This window comes from Bufo bufo, chromosome 2 (assembly GCF_905171765.1).
Source record: "Bufo bufo chromosome 2, aBufBuf1.1, whole genome shotgun sequence".
Lineage (NCBI taxonomy): Eukaryota > Metazoa > Chordata > Amphibia > Anura > Bufonidae > Bufo > Bufo bufo.
The window spans coordinates 616,336,693-616,357,811 of NC_053390.1; the positions used below are offsets into that span (position 1 = coordinate 616,336,693).

General features: G+C 42.9%; 1 protein-coding gene across 2 annotated transcripts in view; it reads left to right on the plus strand.

The window, feature by feature from the left end:
• The window catches only part of INTU (inturned planar cell polarity protein), a 71,039-nt gene that overhangs the window by 18,393 nt on the left and 31,527 nt on the right, over positions 1–21,119 (plus strand). For both annotated transcript variants that reach the window (XM_040418428.1, XM_040418429.1), the window contains exons 4-8: positions 4,661–4,864; positions 13,863–13,981; positions 18,183–18,272; positions 19,453–19,530; positions 19,733–19,922. In XM_040418428.1, the coding sequence (XP_040274362.1) occupies positions 4,661–4,864; positions 13,863–13,981; positions 18,183–18,272; positions 19,453–19,530; positions 19,733–19,922 (681 nt within the window). The remainder of the gene's footprint in view (positions 1–4,660; positions 4,865–13,862; positions 13,982–18,182; positions 18,273–19,452; positions 19,531–19,732; positions 19,923–21,119) is intronic.

A 21,119-nucleotide genomic window follows, 5' to 3' on the forward strand; every position in this document is an offset into this window, starting at 1 on the left:
TATGCAGGTCATCTTTGAATGTTTTCTAGTAGGGTATGTTCACAAAGCTGCTTTACAACCACAAAGGAAAAAGCACCACCAATTTCAGTGGAATATGCTCTACTTTTCTTTAATTCATCTTTTTTTTATTACTTTGATTCTACATTTATGTAACATTATTACACTGCAAACAAAATCACAGCTGATAAACCACATGGAAAAACTAAGTGTGAAATTGGCTATAAAGAGTTAAAGGCAGTTTTTATTATTATTAGATTCCAATCATTTGTTCAATTGGTCTTTATTCAAATTTTTCAAAAGTTTCTCTCTCACTTTCAGTGCTTCCTTTTTCTCAGTGAATCTGTCAGACAGCTGCTCAGGCGACTTGATCTGTAGCCCTTATCTCTGCATTCCTGACAGGCCATAAACACTCATTTAAAGGTGGATTTAGACACGCCAATGATTGTCCAGATTATCAGGAATGACCCTGTTCCTGTGAACAGTCGTTCCCGATCATCTGGCCGTATAAATTTACCGCTGATCACCCGATGAATGAGCGAAACGTTAGTTCATTGGGTGATCCTGTTGTTCATGCAGGCACCACCCACCGATCATGGCTTCTGCACAGCGGATCGTGTGGTCTAAACAGCGCTCTGCTGCTCAGAAGCCATGATTCTGTGTGATGTCCTCATACAGTGAAGAAGATCGCTACGTGTAAATGCACGGTCCCCTTCACTGAACGAGCAGCCGACTGTTGGCCCATCTAAATCCACCTTAAAGCTAGATTCTTATCAAACTTATTGAATGTCTCTATTAGTCTTTGTTAGCTGTTAGAAAAGTATTGATAAGGGCTACAAAAATGATTGGTCTTTATTAAACGATTTGACAGGTTTCCCCCTACAGCCTTCACTTTCAGTGTATCTGCAGACTGTTGCTTCCCCCTTCTCAGTGAATCTGTCACCGACCTGAGTCTGGTGTAGTTTGTCCCAAATATATCAAACATTGCATGCTACTTGTTAAATGTAGTGCATCTTTAAGACTTATCTGACACTTGTCAAGGAATCCTACTCCAGGATTTTATGCCACCCCTACTAAAGTGAGATTTCTTCTTTTTTGTGACTTTTTTTTAAAAGTTGCAATGATAAATCTGGAGTGAAACTGATTAAGGGTCCATTCACACGTCCGCAAAATGGCTCCGCATCCGTTCCGCAATTTTGCGGAACAGGTGCGGACCCATTCATTTTCAATGGGGGCTGCAAAAGATGCGGACAGCACACTGTGTGCTGTCTGCATCCGCACTTCCGTTCCACGACCCCGCAAAAAAATACACGGACAAGAAAAGGCATTTCCATTATAGTGCCGGCCATGTGCGCTACGCAAAATGCGGAACCCACATGGCTGGTGTCTGTGCTTTGCAGACCGCAAAACAGTTGTGGACGTGTGAATGGACCCTAACATGGCTAACCGTGCCCATTTTCCCATCCACTTCGAACCTGGAGTTAGTGGTGTGAAAATGCAAAAATTCTCAACATTTTTGCGCAAATAGGTCCAAAAGACCATAAAAGCAGGGTTTGATAAATTCCCATCACCATATAAAGAATCTGTGGGTCATTTACAAAGACCAGTCTTGGATCCCCCCCGGCGCTGCTGGAATATGGAAAAGGCGCACGCCGTGTCATTAATTAGGTGCATCTTCCAGCAGTCTGTGCACCTGGATAAGAAACTACTCCTCTCCCTGAGTGGACTAGTTTTTTACTAACATTTACTCCGGTATCCAGGCATAAATGTTAGTAAATATAAATGAGTAAAAACCGCGCAGTTTAAATTTTAGTAGAGTTCACATTCATAGTCCACAAGGAGTGTCTTTCAGATATAGTTCCTCAGATATAGAACTTTGGTTCTCACGTATATCGATGCTCTAGTCTCCTAAGAATGAAAGAAGAGACGGCCCGACATAGTGAAGTCCCGCTTACTGAGTGATAATATAAGAATTTATTGTTCTCACAAAATCCATAAAATAACAGTCATTTAAAAATGTGCACGTCTCTCATCAAATGCCCGACCCGGGTTTCGCCTCTGCTTCGTCAGGGGCACCTGTGGACTCCTCCTGATTGCTCTTTTTTCAAGCCATTGTGGGCGTTTCTTCAGCCTCCATTCACATGATTGTAATATTAAAAGCATACAGAATAATTCCGAAACCATCTAATTAGCACGGAATCTAAATATCAGCTTTAATCACCAATATATTAATTAAATATCCTTCCTTGTTCCTATACTCCACTAATTTCCCTATCTCCACCTCCCATGAAATCACAAGTCCTATCTTATCCATTCAGCATTCACTCATTAGTTTCCTCAATGTAATATACGGCCCTCGTCTGAATTCCCACATCTCCATCACAATTCAAAGTTCTTCTCCTCATCGAGATCTACCACAATGACAACATACGTTCAAGATTCACCACTTTCTTCTCTATATCACAGCAGGTAATCCCTGTGGATCACCATGGATCATCACCCAACACACAATAACCTATCTCCTCTCACCTTAGTTAGTATATACATTCCTACCATCCCTATCTCACAAAATAAAACCATTGCTCCATTATTGGGTACTAACATCCCCATCTCCTCATATTGGTTCATTTACTTATCCGCTACGCAGGCTTTTATATCGAACTCCATGTTTAGACCCTCAGGTTGCAGGGTACCAAGTAGATAAATCCATTCAACTTCCCTTCTATTAATTTTACTCAATGGTTCCTCGCCCCTCCAACAGTTACGGACCTGTTCAAGTCCTATAAAAAAAAAGTCCTGCTGGGTTCTTATGTATTTTTTTGAAGTGGGCAGAGACACAGTGTCTCTCTAGTCCTTTCTTGATGTTACGTATGTGTTCTTGGATCCTTACTTTGAGTTTCCTAGTGGTTCGTCCTACATACTGGAGGCCACAAGGACACTCCAGCATGTAGACCACTGCCATGTGGTCGCATAAAAGCTCTGCCATTATCTTGCATGCGGTGCCATTACTTCTAGATGTCACTATTTCCTTCTTAGGCTACTTTCACATATGCATTTTGGCTTTCCGTTTGTGAGATCCGTTCAGGGATCTCACAAGTGGTCCAAAACGGATGAGTTTTGTCCTTAACAGCCGGTTCAGACCTGAGCGTTTTACAGCGCGTTCCTACGCTCTGTAAAACGCTCAACAAGGAGAAACCAATGCTTCCCTATCGGCATGGTTCTCACCTGGGCGTTTTACAGCGCGTACGATCGCGCTGTAAAACGCCCGACGCCCCAAGAAGTTCAGGAGCTTCTTTGGGGCGTAGTGTCGCGCAATCCCGTACATAGACTTCCGCTTTTCTGAATGGAAAAGGATCCGCTCAGTTTGCCTCCGTTCAGTCTCCATTCCACTTTGGAGGCGGACACCAAAACGCTGCCTGCAGCGTTTTGGTGTCCATCTGATGAAACTGAGCCAAACGGATCCGTTCTGGCACACAATGTAAGTCAATGGGGACGGATCCGTTTTCACTGACACAATCTGGCACAATAGAAAACTGATCCGTCCTCCATTGACTTTCAATCGTGTTCAAGACTACAGTGGTCCCTCAAGTTACAATATTAATTGGTACCAAGACGACCATTGTATGTTGAAACCATTATAAGTTGAGTAATCTGTTCCAGGGCCCCAAAATGTCAGATAACGAAGAAAGATGTAACACATTCTTACATATAACAGTCAGGAATAGCTGCTGACTAGCAACTAAGGCTAGTTTCACACTAGCGGCAGTGGACTCCGGCAGGCTGTTCCGGCGGGTGAACAGCCTGTCTGATCCGTCCTGCCGCTAGTTCACATGTGCCCCCGGACTGCCGCTCCGTCCCCATTGATTATAGCGGGGGCGGAGTTCCAGCGGCAGTACGGCAGGGCACGCCGAGAGGCAGCCGGACTAAAAGTACTGCATGCAGTAGTCAATGGGGACAGAGTGGCAGTCCGGGGGCACACGTGCACTAGTGGCAGGACGGATCTGACAGGCTGTTCACCCGCCGGAACAGCCTGCCGGAGTCTACTGCCGCTAGTGTGAAAGTACCCTAATCCAGCTATTTTACCAGAGAAGTGGCTTTGATTGGTTGGGTCTGACTCTGAGACATTGTATGTTGAGTCTGTACAATGGGTCAGAAATGACCATTGTATGCTGAAAATATTGTATCTTGAGGGATCACTGTATATCCAAAAGACACTCCTTGTGGACTGTGAATGTGAACTCTACTAAAATTTAAGCTGCGTGGTTTTTATTAATTTATGTTGAATGTTTGTGAAAGGCACCCACCTCACAATGAAACCGCAGCGCAGAAGGAGAACGGTGATCTGGGACTGCAACTTTGTTGCAGACTAAATATATATATATATTTTTTTCTTCTCTTTCTATTTCTATAAATGTTAGTAAATCTGCCGGGGCAGAAGTTCCAGCTGTGGCCCAGCCTTCTCCACTCCCAAGCGGCGAGTCCCCCGTAAGGATGTTAGTAAATGACCCACATTTTTCGGAAAGCCTATATTTTGTAACAGACATGAAGAGAGAGGAGTATTGTCTGTTTGCGCTTGGTTTTGAAATGACAGTGGCCCTGACTATAAAGTGCCTGTGTAATGTCCAATTTTGGCAAATAATATTTACTGCTTTGTTCCTAATAGGTGAAGCTGACATTTGAAACTACTGTGTTTGATGCTGAAATTCCATCTCAAAATATAAGTTATGTGCCGCAGCCACCCATGAGCAATGTGACAAAGCTGATCTGGGGTGAGGAACACACCAACTACCAACAACTCCTGCAGGACATGCCTCACATAGCAATGTACCTGACACTCAGGCTGGACTCTGACACTCTGAAAGAAGAGGTAAGTGACTTCATAATCCAGTTTCTATTTTGTGTATACCATCATCTGGATAGTCTCAGGAGCAGACAGCGTTCATTTAAAGGGGTGTTCCAGTCATTTCAAGTTTTTCCCTATCCATACTCCCCCCAAACCAATTAGGCGGGACTTATAGACACCCCACCTACTGTTGGCCCAGGACAGTCTGAAATTGCAGGCACGGTCTGTGAAAATTAGGGACATTCTCTGCAAATTTGGGACTGTTGTCAGCCGTACATTGGTCTCACATTTGGTAATACTGTACCTACCCAAGAATGAAAGGAATGTCAATGCGATGCTGGGCTGTGCCAGCCTTATTTTATTTCTTGATGGAGAAGGTAAAAAGAGGCTTCCTCGACACTCAGACTGGCCACCCTATAATCACCTGTTCCTAACCTGAACACATCTTAGGGTAAACTGGGGGAGGGGGGATTAAATTGCTGATATGTATAAAATGTTGTGACTTGACTGGCTACCACACAAAAAACTCTTTTAGTAAAATCTTGACTTTCGCTGAAATATTTTAAATGGGGTACATTTAGTATGGCAAGTTGCTCTCAGTGGCGTAGCTAGAAATGACTGGGCCCCACAGCAAATTTTTGAATGGGGCTCCATTCCACAGTAATTTTTTAGCGACCCCTTCCTTTCATGCTGCCCCCATTCCTGTGGCTAGTAAAGACCGCTCTCTCAGACCAGGGCCGGCTGCTGTTCCATCCACTTTATACACTGTCTATACTGTCACTGTATCTAATTTCATTGTGTTATACTGTTGAGGGGGCCCTGACCAAATCCTTTAGTCCTCCTCCTCCTGGATGGGCCCCAAAGCTGCAGCTTCCCCTATAGCTACGCCCTGGTTGCTCTCAATGTTCAGTGACCACACTCTTAAATGTTTTATCCCCAAGTCAATGCATTTGTATGTTTTTCTAGTCATAAATGTGTTAATAAATCCCATCTGCCTACTGGTTGTCATTTATTCCATACAGGCTCTTTTTCTGGAGGCTTTACGTTTATAGGAAGAGTTTTTGTAGGTGCAGGACAGATGTTTGTCCTGTAGTGGTGTGCTTTATGTTTGATTTTGAGCTAATGTCTACAATGAGTTCCTCTGCCTCACAAGCCTCTCATCGCAGTGTGCTGGCCAGCAGTCTGCTCGGCAGACGTCTGCACTAAATGCTGGGTTCAGATAATGGGGCACATTAATTATAAATGTCGTTTTCTGTTGCCAGAAATGATGCAGTTTTTATTGGATTTCTGGCATTTACACAAACATAGAGCATGAATACAAAGAGCAGCAGTAACAGAGTCTGTCCAAGGAAATTCACAGTTAAACAAGGCACTAGCTCAGATGAATGTAATAACTTTCACTTCTCAATCCATCACTTCATTCTGGAGCAAAAGTGCTTTTTATCCTTATGCAGTTAAGTTGCACCGAGGGCATCCCAAACCGCTTTGTGCTCCCTTGACCCATATTCTTCATGTGCCAGCCCCTCCCTCTCCAAGGCCAGGTGAAATGAATACGCAGAGACTTGATCCTGTCAATCAAGAAGAAGAGGAAAGAACACAGAGAAAGCTTGGGGGCACTGAGTGTCTCGAGCCCTACAATGAATTGTGCCTAGTTTAACCCCCCCCCCTTTAAAGAGGCTCTGTCCTGCTTATTAAAACGATACATTTATTTTGTCTGTATGCTAAAGAGCTGCAGAGATATGTCTGTTTTTATTTGTATGGAAATGAGCAAGTTTGAGCACCAGGGGGTGGGGCTGATTACTTGGAGCACTGCTTTTGTAACACTTCCTGTCCTCTGCACACTCCCCCCTCCCCTAGACATCGGCATGCTGTGGGCAGAGCTGTTTCCTAGCATGTATGTAGTGTATATGATATAGCCTTATCATAATGAGAAGAGTGGATTTCTATATTTGGAATATATGATTATAAAGAAATCAGTGATATGTATTAGCTTTCTAAGGACAGAAAAAAAAACATTCTTCTATATGTGGTGAGGCTATAACTTGGTGCTAAGTGGTCAGTCTTGCATGTAGAGATCCTAGGTTCAAGTACCAGGAGAGACTTGTATATGTTTTTTTTTTTTCTATTTTTTTTTTCCACCGCTCATTTAACCCATAATAAAAGGCTATAGCCTTGCTACACTGCTCAAAAAAATAAAGGGAACACTTAAACAACACAATGTAACTCCAAGTCAATCACACTTCTGTGAAATCAAATTGTCCACTTAGGAAGCAACACTGAGTGACAATCAATTTCACATGCTGTTGTGCAAATGGGATAGACAACAGGTGGAAATTATAGGCAATTAGCAAGACACCCCCAATAAAGGAGTAGTTCTGCAGGTGGTGATCACAGACCACTTCTCAGTTCCTATGCTTCCTGGCTGATGTTTTGGTCACTTTTGAATGCTGGCGGTGCTTTCACTCTAGTGGTAGCATGAGACCGAGTCTACAACCCACACAAGTGGCTCAGGTAGTGCAGCTTATCCAGGATGGCACATCAATGCGAGCTGTGGCAAGAAGGTTTGCTGTGTCTGTCAGCGTCGTGTCCAGAGCATGGAGGCGCTACCAGGAGACAGGCCAGTACATCAGGAGACGTGGAGGAGGCCAACAACCCAGCAGCAGGACCGCTGGCTCCGCATTTGTGCAAGGAGGAACAGGAGGCGCACTGCCAGAGCCCTGCAAAATGACCTCCAGCAGGCCACAGATGTGCATGTGTCTGCTCAAACGGTCAGAAACAGACTCCATGAGGGTGATATGAGGGCCCGACGTCCCCAGGTGGGGGTTGTGCATACAGCCCAACACCGTGCAGGACGTTTGGCATTTGCCAGAGAACACCAAGATTGGCAAATTCGCCACTGGCGCCCTGTGCTCTTCACAGATGAAAGCAGGTTCACACTGAGCACATGTGACAGACGTGACAGAGTCTGGAGACGCCGTGGAGAATGTTCTGCTGCCTGCAACATCCTCCAGCATGACCGGTTTGGCATTGGGTCAGTAATGGTGTGGGGTGGCATTTCTTTGGAGGGCCGCACAGCCCTCCATGTGCTCGTCAGAGGTAGCCTGACTGCCATTAGGTACCGAGATGCGATCCTCAGACCCCTTGTGAGACCATATGCTGGTGCGGTTGGCCCTGGGTTCCTTCTAATGCAAGACAATTCTAGACCTCATGTGGCTGGAGTGTGTCAGTAGTTCCTGCAAGACGAAGGCATTGATGCTATGGACTGGCCTGCCCGTTCCCCAGACCTGAATCCAATTGAGCACATCTGGGACATCATGTCTCGCTCTATCCACCAACGTCACGTTGCACCACAGACTGTCCAGGAGTTGGCAGATGCTTTAGTCCAGGTCTGGGAGGAGATCCCTCAGGAGACCGTCCGCCACCTTATCAGGAGCATGCACAGGCGTTGTAGGGAGGTCATACAGGCACGAGGAGGCCACACACACTACTGAGCCTCATTTTGACTTGTTTTAAGGACATTACATCAAAGTTGGATCAGCCTGTAATGTGTTTTTCCACTTTAATTTTGAGTGTGACTCCAAATCCAGACCTCCATGGGTTGAAAAATTTGATTTCCATTTTTAAATTTTTGTGTGATTTTTTATTTTTTTTTGTTGTCCGCACATTCAACTATGTAAAGAACAAAGTATTTCAGAAGAATATTTAATTAACTCAGATCTAGGATGTGTTATCTTTGTGTTCCCTTTATTTTTTTCAGCAGTGTATATCGGGAATAGTGCTTTTTGTTTTTGAAACCTAAAACATATTACTGGTTTATTCACAGGCACAATATATGATTATAAATAAACCAGCAATATGTATTAACTTTCTAAGCTTGAAAACATTATATTCTCAATATGATGAGGCCATAGCCTTTTATTTGGGGTTAAATAAGGGAGAGACAAAATTATCTGAAAAAAAAATATCTGAAAGTCTCTCCCAAGATTCAAACCTGGGATCTCTACATGCAAGGCTAACCACTTACCTCCAGGCTACAGCCTTATCATATTAAGGACTGTGTTTTTTCTATACTTAGAAAGCTAACATATTACTGGTTTCATTATAATCCTATAGTGTGCCTGTGAATAAACCAGTAATATGTATTAGTTTTCTAAGCATAGAATTCCACTCTTCCCAATGTGGTAAGGCTACAGTAAGTGGTTTATATGATATGTACATGTTAGGACACTGCTCTTTCTTCAGCATGCTCATGTCTAGCCCTGTCAATCAAGGGGAGGGGGGAGTGTGCAGAGCACAGGGGGTTACAAAAGCAGTGCTACAAGGATTCAGCCCCACCCCTTGTGCTCTAAACTGCTCATTTGCATATGAATACAATTCAGATTTCTCTGCAGCTGTTTAGCATACATCATGCTCATCTCGGCATGATGAGCCCTACCAAGCAGTATGTCTGGTTTAATAGGGTTGATCCTGGTGACAGAGCCTCTTTTACATGGGCTGACGATTGGGAATAAGTGTTAGGAACGTTTGTTCGGCCGATCAATGCCCAACTGATTAGCCGTCAAATGAGTAAATGTTAGTTGGATAAAAATAGTCTCTGGTCCGCAGCACAGAATGTAAAGTGTATATGGGATAAACGATCGTAGTAACAATTCTTCTCCCTCCATGCAATTTCTGTTGGCCTGTGTGAAGGCTGTGGATCCACTTGTTCTATACCAGGCATCCTCAGACTGCGGCCCTCCAGCTGTTGCAAAACTACAACTCCCAGCATGCCCGAACAGCCTACAGCAGGGCATTGTGGGAGTTGTAGTTTTACAACAGCTGGAGGGCCGCAGTTTGAGGATGCCTGTTCTATACCAATCACCATTCATTAAGGCCATACATCGGCCCTTCTTAAAAGCCCCTGACTGAACATACAGTAATCTCAAACCAGTGTTATGCATTGGCTGAGTATTTCCCTTTGATTTGTGCTGTGAACGGTTGCTTGAGTTTGATTTTCAGGAGGATGTCCATTTATCACCCAAGTTCTGTAGCCAAAAATTTACTTGAGAAGTCCATTTTTGGCTACAGACCTTCGGTGATAAATGGACATTGCTTGTAAATAAGGCGCTCTGCTAACTTACTATTGCATCTTCCTCGCTTGATTCTGTTGCCTAGAGACCTGGTTCTGGCATTTTCATTGAGATAATGTATCTTTTGTGCTTCTTTTTAGAAAGTTTTTTTTATATAAAGCTTAGGGATCCGATGTAGTATACTGGGCTGAAATTCAGAGGCCTTGATGAATTAGATTAGAAGAATTGGCTTTGACAGTTTTTCTTATTAGAGGAGAGAGTCTTTCCTTCTGTCTATTTTCATCATACATTTTTCTTCTGCAGGCTGTTGCTTTTATATGATCAAGTTCCTTCTCTTTTGCTGTTTGAATATTGTGTTCCATGTAAATGAGATTTAAAGTGATTTTTGGCCTATGGAGAGAGGGAAAAAAGAGCTAGTATATGCTTCCTGATCTCCCTGAATGGATGTGTTCTTATGAAGTGAGTTTTTAAATACTGTGTCCTTTGGTAAATATAATATACAGATATTCAATTTTGCGGTATAAGAAAATAAAAAATAAAGATTGTTCCATTTTATATCTTCAGGAACAAATATGAATCCGTGCTTTTGAATTCATTGAGTTATTCTCTTCTGTCAAAAACTCAGATGGTTCTGGACCTGGAAAAGCTGGGTGGTAATATGGATGCTGTTACAGCTTCTGCAGGATAAAGCCATATGCACACGGCCGTTGTTTTGGTCCGCATCCGAGCCGCAGTTTTTTCGGCTCGGATGCGGACCCATTCACTTCAATGGGACTGCAAAAGATGCGGACAGCGCTCCATGGGCTGTCCGCCTCCGTTGCTCCGTTCTGTGGCCCCGCAAAAAAAATATAACCTGTCCTATTCTTGTCTGTTTTGCAGACAAGAATAGTCAGTTATATCAATGGCTGTCCGTGTTTTGCGGATCTGCAATTTGTGGACCGCAAAACTCACAACGGTCGTGTGCATTTATGTAGCCTAAGTCAGTTGATAAGAACATGTCTCATATGCTATACGCAGCTATCTGCCTTTGCCTTCTGCTATTACAGATCTATAGCTGATATTTTTTATTTCATACATTGTGCATGTCTTATATTACAGATATGAACCCCCTATCTACAGAGCTGATGACATCCATATTGTCACCCAGTAGTTCCAGGAACAAAATAAGTACATGAATTTTTGACAGAAGAAGATAAAGGCAGATTTACACCGGGCAATTATCGGGAACGAGCGTTAGTACAAACGCTTATCCTCTGTAATCTGCCAGTGTAAAGGTGCTGCCGATCACCCGATGAAAGAGCAAAACGATTGTTCATCGGATGAAAGGATCATTTATGCAGTCAAATCATTGTTTCCTGCCTAGAAACAATGAATCTGTATGAGGATGAGAGATGGCAGTAGTCATACAGTCCCCATGTAAATGCAGCTCTTTAGCTCCACTGACGAGCAGCAGCCAGTTATCGGGAAGGAATTGTTCCTACTGGATAATGGTCTGCTCAGTCAGCGCATGGAAAGGCACCTTAAAAAAACAGATTCTTATCATTTGTGTCTGAACAGTAAGGTTGTGTTCACTTATGCACTGTGAACTCCAGCAGTCTTTTCCAGAGTTCACTGTATCCGGCATGGCCTGTTTTAGGCGTAAAAATTGGTCTAAATGTAAGACGGCAAGGAAGATGTCTTACATTTAGACTGAAATTATCTAGCGGATCCACCGGCAGCTATAGGGTGACCCCGTAGTGATGTAGGATTTCATAGGCAGACGGCCACTCAGCCAGGTGGGCTATATTCACAACTGTTAATGACTTGGATGTAATGCAAGTAAAATCCACCATTATGAGTGTGCTCATTCATCAATTCTATAAAAGAAGCCTCGTGGCCCTGAAAAATGGCTGTGAAGTTTTCATTTTGGTAACACTTTGGCTATTTTTCTTGTATACCACAAGAAGGAATGTACTACTACACGTGCTATAAACCGTCACAGCAAGGAAACTCTTACAGCTCCCAAATCCCTTATTGTGGGGAATGGGAATGCAGCTTCTTGGGGAAGAACATATGCCACTCATTGGATTGTTATTTCAATCTTTCACTTCAATGGTTTGGTAAAGTCGGGGGAATATGCTGAGCATACAAAGCGGACTATAGGGATTATCCAGTGGTAAAGGCAGTTCCTTTGATGTGTGTAAATCTGGTTTGAATCGTTCCTTTACTTTGGTCCAAGCCACGTCAATGCCCATGCTGTCATTTGAAGAAATAGCCTGATATGCGGTCTGCAAATAGGGGGTTTATTTGTGTAAAATTAGACCTGTACAACATATGAAATAAAAATGTCTACTATACATATCTGTAAATAACAGGAGGTAGGGAAGAATTGTACGTCTTCACGGAGGGGAGGCATTTTACCGCGATATAACCAAGTTCCAATACTTTTCTGGCTTTTCTTGTGCTTATTATTTTAAATATGGTTTGCCAGTATTGATGTAAAATAACGTGGTCATCTTTTGTATGTCAGAAATGGTATACTTAAAGGGGTTGTCTCACTTTTTTAGCAAATGGCCTTTATCATGTACAGAAAGTTACTACACGATACTTATTAATGTATTCCGATTCTCCATATTGCCTACTTTGCTGGCTGACTTCATTTTTCTATCCCATTCCACTCCTCGTTTCCATGATTACGTCCACCCTGCAATCCAGCAGCAGTGGTCGTGCATGCACACTATAGGAAAAAGCGCTGTCCTGTGCATGGTCCCGGCCACCAGGGAAGACGTGTACTTTTTCCTATAGTGTGCATGCACGGCCACTTTTGCAGGATGGTCATAACCATGGAAACGAGCAGTGTATAATGTGATGGAAAAATGAATCCAGCCAGCAAAGGAAGCAATATGGACAATCGCAATACATTAGTAAGTGTCTTGTAGTAACTTTCTATACATTATAAATGCCATTTGCTGAGGTGAGGCGACCCCTTTAACAAACAAAATGTGACAAAAGTTAAAGGTGTTGTTCAGGAGGGAGGGGGGCAAAGTAACTTAGAAAGGGCTCAGAATGGTATAAAAAAATAAAATAAGATGAGTACTCCCCCCTCACCAATCCCCTGCTGCTCCCATCCCGATGTTTACTGGTACCTGCTGGTTTCTGTTTCTCTAAGTTTTTGGTATGTTGTTTTTTTTAATTTTATTATTCATGGTCATGTTTTAAATATAAAAACATTATTACACTTTCAGGACCCCTGCAGCTTTCATCCATTGAGAGAAACAGGGACCTGTTAATTTCAATAGGCAAATTGTAATACTTTGTTTTCCCTGAAGAGGCGCTGCAGGAAGAACTAGCATTTGTGCAATGTGAGACGTGGTGGCTCAGTCCTTGCTATAATAGAAAGGGTTAGCCTGAAAGCTTGTGCAGAGCAAAGGGGGAAGGGAGAGAGCAGCAGCCTGAACTGATCCACAACGATGTTCAGACTCCCTGTAGGCACTGTAACAGGTCTGTCCTAGTGAATCTGGGGTAAACGGCAGATAACCATCCCTTCCTGAGCTCCTGATTGGATCGTGGCTTTAATCATTGGGTGTACTGGGTGAAATTGTACGGCATGTGCCCCAGATTCTGGGTGTGCAAGGGCACTACCGACCTCAATAGCAAGAGCTAATAATAAAACGTTGTCAATAATGGGATACACACTTTTCATAGTGCAGAATAGCAGGGCTGCCCCCTAGAATCAGCAGTGCCAGGGCAGAAGAGGCTGATGATGAGGATCTGATGACCTGAATTGCATCAGCAGGATCTGTCAACATATATCTGTTACCAGCTTTACATCCGAAAATGCTGAACATATAACTGAAATATGGCGCCAGGAATCGGTGCCCTGGGATCCTTGTTCACTCAAGGATTTGTTTGTAACAAACCTGTTCGTCCAAATTGTAGAAATTTGTGTGTGCTAACGGACCTTCATTTTACAGCAGGAAATTCTCTACCAGTATCCTGTGTCTGAAGCCTCGCAGAAGCTGAAAGGTGTACGAGGATTATTTCTAACGCTAAGTGACATGCTGCAAAACGTGACGGGAGCCTGTATAGTTAGGTAGGTGTAGCCATAGCTCAGCTTCATGCATGGACCTTTAAAAAAAAAAAAAACACCAATATATTTAAGTCCTTGAATTGTTGTCTTATGCCAAAGGTTTACAAATTTCTATTTATCCATTTTATAAATTTATTAAAAAGGAAAAACTAAAATTTCACATGGACAAAAGTATTCAGACCCTTTGCAATGCCACTTCAATTATGGCTCTGGGGGCCTCCCATTTCTCTTGATCATCTCTGAGATGTTTCTACACCTTGATTGGAGTCCACCTGTGGTAAATTCAGTTGATTTGGACATCATTTGGAAGGACATGTCCCTGTCTATATAAGGTCTCACAGTGGAGATTGCATATCAGAGCAAAAACCAAGCCATGAGGAGGAAATATCTTTCTCTAGAGCTCATAAATAGGATTGTGTGGTGGCACAGATCTGGAGAAGTGTACAAAATAATTTCTGCTGCACTGAAAGTTACCTGGAGCACAGTGGCTTCCATGATTCTTAAATGGAAGAAGTTTGGAACAACCAGTACTCTTCCTAATGTTGGCTGCCCCACCAAATTAAGTATTTAGGGAAAAGGGCCTTGGTAAGAGAGTTGACCAAGAACCCAATGGTCACTCTGACTGAAAGCCGAAGATCCTGTGTGCAGATAAGAGAAACTTCCACAAGGTCAACCATCACTGCAACATTCCATCATGCTGGGCCTTATGGCAGAGCGGCCAGAAAGAAGTCTCTGCTTAGTTAAAAAAAAAAAAAAAACGCCTGAAAGCCATCATAGGGTTTGCAAAAATAGCACCTAAAGGACTCCTGTGTTATTCATACAGTCAGTGTTTGGTCAGTGATTTCCATCAGTTATTGTGCAGGTCTAAAACAGAACAGGTACAGATGTACCTTATACCTTATCTCTGTATAGGGTCTAATCCTGGTTTTGGCTCCCAATCACTGATGGAAATCACTGACCAAAACACTGATGTGTAAATAAAGATTTAGGGCTCATACACACGCCTGTGTTTTTTGTCCACATCCGATACACATTTTTTTGCGGGTCAGATGCAGCCCCATTCATTTCAGTGGGGCCGCAAAAGATGCGGACAGCACACTATGTGCTGTCCGCATCCAAACGTATGTTTTCCGGCCCCACAAAAAAATAGAACATGTCCTATTCTTGTCCTTTTTGCGGACAAAAATAGGACATTGTAAAGGAGTAAAAAAAAAATGTCAGCATTCTCTCGGCCGGTATCCTCAATTTGTGAACCGCAAAACCGGCTATGGTTGTGTGCATGAACACTAAGGGCACTTTCATACGACCGTAAGTGTTTTGCGGTCCGCAAATTGCGGATCCGCAAAACATGGATACAGACTGTGTGCGCTATATATAGAGTGTCTATTCTTGTCCGCGGACAAGAATAGGACGTGCTCCATATTTTTTTGTGGGGCCGCAGAACTGAACAATGGTCCGCATCTTTTGCGGCCCCATTGAAATGAATGGGTCCGCAAAATTGCGGAACGGATGCAGATCCATTTATACGGTCGTGTGAATGCACTCTCATCTGGTCTGATGAAACTAAGATTGAACTTTTTGGCTTCGATTGAAACGTCCTGTCTGGAGGAACACGTGGAAGAGAGAAAATCTCAATCTCTTTATTCAATAGATATGTATTTGCTCCTGATGAAGGGGTATAGAAAAACCCCCGAAACGCATCGAGCCGCATATCTATCGAATAAAGAGATTGACTAGAAGCTTGGGACCCGTGTGGTGACTTCCATCTCCACTACACGACCGGTTTGCCGACTTCAATCTCTACTACACTACATGCGAGCCTGGCCTGGGGGGTTAATCGTCCCAGGTGTCTTGAGCTTATCCTGGATACGACCCCCCCAGCGAAGTGAGTTGACTAATATTTCAATTTATTTATTTATTATTATTATTATTATTATTATTGTCTATTTTGTGTTTTTATTACCTTCCAGTATGAGATCTTTCTCCATACCACCATACCTACCAATTCTCATCTAGTCCCTCTCGAGGGACCACCTTCTTTGAACTTTTATCTCTTCCTCTTATAGTAGTTGGGTTCTATGGTAGAACCTGCCATGCTCTTCTTTTGCAGCTGACACCTTTTGCAGCTTCACTTGGCACCCCTTATATTTTTACTGCTATTATTACACTGGATGAGATTCCTTTTGGTATACTATCCTCCTGGATTGGTTCCTTTGACACCACCTCTCACCCCTTTGGGTGTTATCTAGCCTTTATTATTGGTTACCTTGAGAGTGGCGCTTTTTTTTTTTTCCTCGCCCTTTTCCCGATCCATCCTACACCAAATATGACAGTTGGTAAATGTCCGGTGAGACGTTTGATCTCCGACTGTCATCATTTTGTTTCTCTCTACCATGTCTGGAGGAAACCAGGCACAGCTCATCACTGGCCCAATACCATGCCTACAGTGAAGCAGGCTGGTGGCGGCATCATGCTGTGGGGGTGTTTTTTCAGCAGCTGGGCTGAGGAGACTAGTCAGGGTTGAAGGAAAGCTGAATAGAGTAAATTTCAGAGATATTCTTATTAAAAACTTGATCCATAGTTCTCTGGGATAAAACTGGGATACAAGTTTTAACTTCCAACAAGACAATGACCCTAAGCACACAGCCAAGACAACACAGAAGTGGCTTAGGGACAACTCTGTGAATGTCCTTGAGTGGCCCAGCCAGAGCCCTAATTTGAATCTGATCTAACATCTCTGGAGAGATGTGAAAATAGCTGTCCACCAACAGTTCCCATCCAACCTGACAGGGCTTGAGAGGATCTGCAGAGAAGATTAGCAGAAAATCCCCAAATCCAGATGTGCAAACCTTGTGGCATCATACCCAAGAAGACTGGAGGCTGCAATCGCTGCCAAAGGTGCTTCAACTAAGTCCTGAGTAAAGGTTCTGAATACTTGTGTCACGGCACAATTTAAGTTTTTCCTTTTCTATATGTTTTCACTTCCTCATTTATAGGGTATGAAGTGCAGAATGATGGGAAAAACTTTTTTCTTTAAAAAACATTTTTTGCACAAGGCCGCCACATAACAAATTGTGACAGAAGTAAGAGAGTATGAAGACTTTTCTAATGCATTTTATATTACTGTACAGTTGACATTCATATGTCAGTGTTTGCAGAAGAAAATCCTATAAGATTTTTTAAGGAAATCTGTAGCTATAAAAACAGTGGATTTCTGCTGCAGATTCATACATATGGATTATCGCAATTACGGTACAATGCAGCTAATCCACAGCTTTTTGGAGAATGTGAATGGGGCATTAAACCCGCCATTCCCACTGACAATGGAATTACAGCAGATTTTGTCCAAATGTTGGTGCTAAAACCTGGGCAGAATCCACAGTCTGAGTACACCTTCAGGGACTTGTAGGAGCAGTAATGGTGGGCATATTAGTTGCCTAAAAGAAACCAATAGCAGCAGTTTATTTTGAACATAGCTTCCACCTTGATAAAATTCTCTTTGTGTTAAAGTGGTTTTTGTGGATCGGACTCCCAGTAGGCCATCAATATCAGGTTATAGGTCTGACTTGCCCCGATGATCTGCTGTTTGAAGAGAGCACAGTGCTTGTGCGAGTGCTGTGACCTCCACGTTGGTTACATGGACTCCTCTATCTGCAGACTGTCTAATCAGTAGTGGCTGAGGTGAATCGGATGAAACCGCAATACCCTGCACTGCTGCTACTAAATGGACGGTGTACAGATAGATGGACCTATGTAATCAATGAAGAGGAACCATGGTCCCATCCAACAGCAGTCCAGCCTCCCACTGACCTGGCATTGATGGTCTATCTTAATCCAAAAAATAGATTTCATATGGTGTTTATTGTAGGGGGGTGACCATACTCAATCTTTTTAAGTGCTGTGGTTCGTATAGTTGATATGGTCCATCAAGTCCAATGTATAATCCTACTGTGTGGATCCAGATGAATGTAAAAACCACTATAAGGCAAATGCCATTTCCAAAAAAAATTCCATCTAAAATCTAATTGTGGCAGAATTTCAGAATAAAATCCCTGGATCAGCTTTCTTGTCTAAATGGTAAACAGATGTATGTATATATCCCCACCTGTATGGACAAGAGCAGAATATAACCCAACAGCGCATCCTAACATCAGTGTAAATTCTCTTTCCCTTTTACATTTTTTCATTTTTTTTTCCCTCTAAGCACGTCTCTGATTTTGAACAAGAAATTGGTCCACGTTTCATACTGGAAAGAGTCCGACCATTTATTCCTGATTTCGCTTCCTGCAGACAGGTAGGGCAGGCTTAATCCTTATTGGCAGTGGTTTTAGTAGCAATCTGTACATTGTAGCATTCACATTTTACAGTAGAATCTTAGGTTTTAGCAGAAAATCATGACAAAAGCTTTGAAAACTCCCATGGTATGTGCAGCAGTACTGCGGCAAAAGCTTATTTTAAGTGTTAAAGGGGTTGTCCCATGAAGACAACTTATCCTCTTTGCACAGGACCGGGGGTGGGGGTCTGTTAGGGCCTCCGATTATCACTAGAATAGGGCCCGTGCTTCCCTATTTGAATGGAGCTGGGATCATGCACTCCATTCAGCTCTATGGGGCTGACGGAGATAGGACTCTGGCAGTCCCATAGAGTTGAATGGAACAACAGACATGTATGCACATCTTCCACTCCAGTCAAATGGGAAGCACAGGCCCCCCATTCTCATGATCAGTGGTGGACCCAGCAGTAGAACAAAGGTCTCTAGTCATGAGTTGTGTTACTACAGGAAGGGTTTCAATCTCCACTTCTCTGACCGTGAGGAGTTTTGGACATGTTGGACGTTGAGGTGTAGGAGTTGGGGCATAAATTTTGTACAGCTTTGAATAAGATAAAGACCTAACACGGTGTAACTGTCGCTCCTGTAAGGTAATTAAAAAAATGATTATACTCACAAGATCTAAATGAAAAAGCTCTTGACATTAATGTGTATAGGGAGCTCCTGAGCATAGAAGGATCAGGCGAAATGAATATTTTTGCCCGATCCTTTTGTTCTCCTGGGCGATAGGCTGCCACCAGAAGCATTTAACAACTGCTTTCTCCACTTTCCTCGTTAAGTACACATACACGTTGATCGGCGCTAAATGTGTATGAAAGAGTAGGGACGAAGTCGGAAGACATACAGTAGTTCAGACAAACAATCTGCAGGGCCACCTTTACTTAAGAGTGGAGATTTCAGAACCCTCTCCATAGAAGCAGAACCCATGGCAGGAACACATTGGTAATCCTGTAGACCAACATATGGTACTTGTATGTCCACTTCAGGTGGAGGAAAGTAAGACTATTTACCATTTATTTGTTATAACCATCTGATAATCCTGAATAGGTACTGATACACATTAAAGGACATTCACTGTATAATACTGCTCTAAAAAGCATTTTGAGAAGGAATTTTTACTGCTAAACATCTTTTGTTTTGTCAGAATTTCACTTCTACATTTGAAGAACATGACGGCTGATGTAGTTAGGACATTAAAGTTCATGTACAAGTCCTTGGATAGGTAGGTTGGATGCGATGAGAAAATCGTGAGCCTATTGTCATGCTAAGTGTGTAAAATTACAGAGGCGATTCTTAGGGGTCCCTCCCACAGTGTCTTTGTGCATGCTATATGGCTGTACGTCCAAATGGATTTTTCATCCTGAAGTTTCCCGTTCCACTATTGTGAGCATTTCTTTGATTTGGGTTCCACTTTTGTGTTGCAGGGCCTTCTGTCAAGCAGAAAATGTGTCTCGCCTTGATCATTTCTTTAGCCTCTTTTTCCAGCGCACAGTGAGGCTATCCATCTTACGTGCAAGCACAAGCCAGGGGACGGAGTTCTATGACGCCAGTAGCTCGCAGTTAGCTGATAACCTTCCGGGAGTACGATGGCTGTCCTTGCCTGAAGATATCAAGGTATCTTTTTTCTTCTTGAGTTTTGTGGCGAGGAGAGCTTGGCTAAATAAGCCGCCCTAAACCTGTTTATTTCGTAAAATAAGGTCACAATTACAATGTTTAAAAATGATTTAAAAAATAACCTTATTATTTTTATTACTGAGGGTACAGCCACATGGGGCAACTGATGGACAGTGGACATGAGGTGCTGACACGGAAGAAAAATGCACAAGCCGCAGGTAATGTATTAGATTGTCAATAATTGATTGGCAGTGGCTTGCTTATTGTTAATGCCCACGAGGTTCCTGTAAAACCGTGCCTTTGGCCAAACTTAGACGAGCAAGTTGAATGCAAGAAACCCTCTGCGTGTGTAATTGTGATTTCCCATTCTGTCCTGTGCTCCTCCCACAGGATCACACGGTATTATAATGATTTATAATGCTGTGTGTGCCTGCCAGACCTGTATCTACTGAATTATACTGACAGCAATATGTCAGAACAATTCAGTAGATTTGAGATCTGGCAGGGATGCACAGCATTATAAATCAGTACAGGTCGGGACGTCACGCTTACACACGCAGCGTGTTTCCAGCATTCAACTTGCTCATTAGAGTCTGGCCTTAAGCAAGTTTTTGTCAATCAATTTGCGGTTGATCTAATACCAAACAGCTGCGAACCTCAGGGATAGGCTATTTTTGGCTGTATTGTGCCCGTGTTTCCACTGTGTTGTGGACACCCTGCCTTTTTGATTCCCTTTAGATGCTGCTGTGGTTTTGCCTTTTGTATGCCGGAGGTCATACTGCTGCTTAAAGGGGTTGTCCGAGTTATGAAAAAAAATATATAGCACTGTAAATCTGATGGTCAGCAATATATAACTAAGGGTACTTTTACACTTGCGTTAAACTTTTCCGGTATTGAGTTTCGTCCTAGGGGCTCACTACCGGAAAAAAACTGATCAGTTTTATCCTAATGCTTTCTGGATGGAGAGCAATCCGTTCAGTATGCATCAGGATGTCTTCAGTTCAGTCACTGTACGGTTTTTGGATGGAGAAAATACCGCAGCATGCTGCGGTATTTTCTCCGTCCCAAATTCCGGAACACTTGCATCCGGCATTATTTTCCATTGAAATGCATCAATGCCGGATCCAGCCCCAAGTGTTCCGAAAAAACTGATCCGGGTTTGTGCATGCGCAGACCTTTAAAAATGTGAAAAAGAAA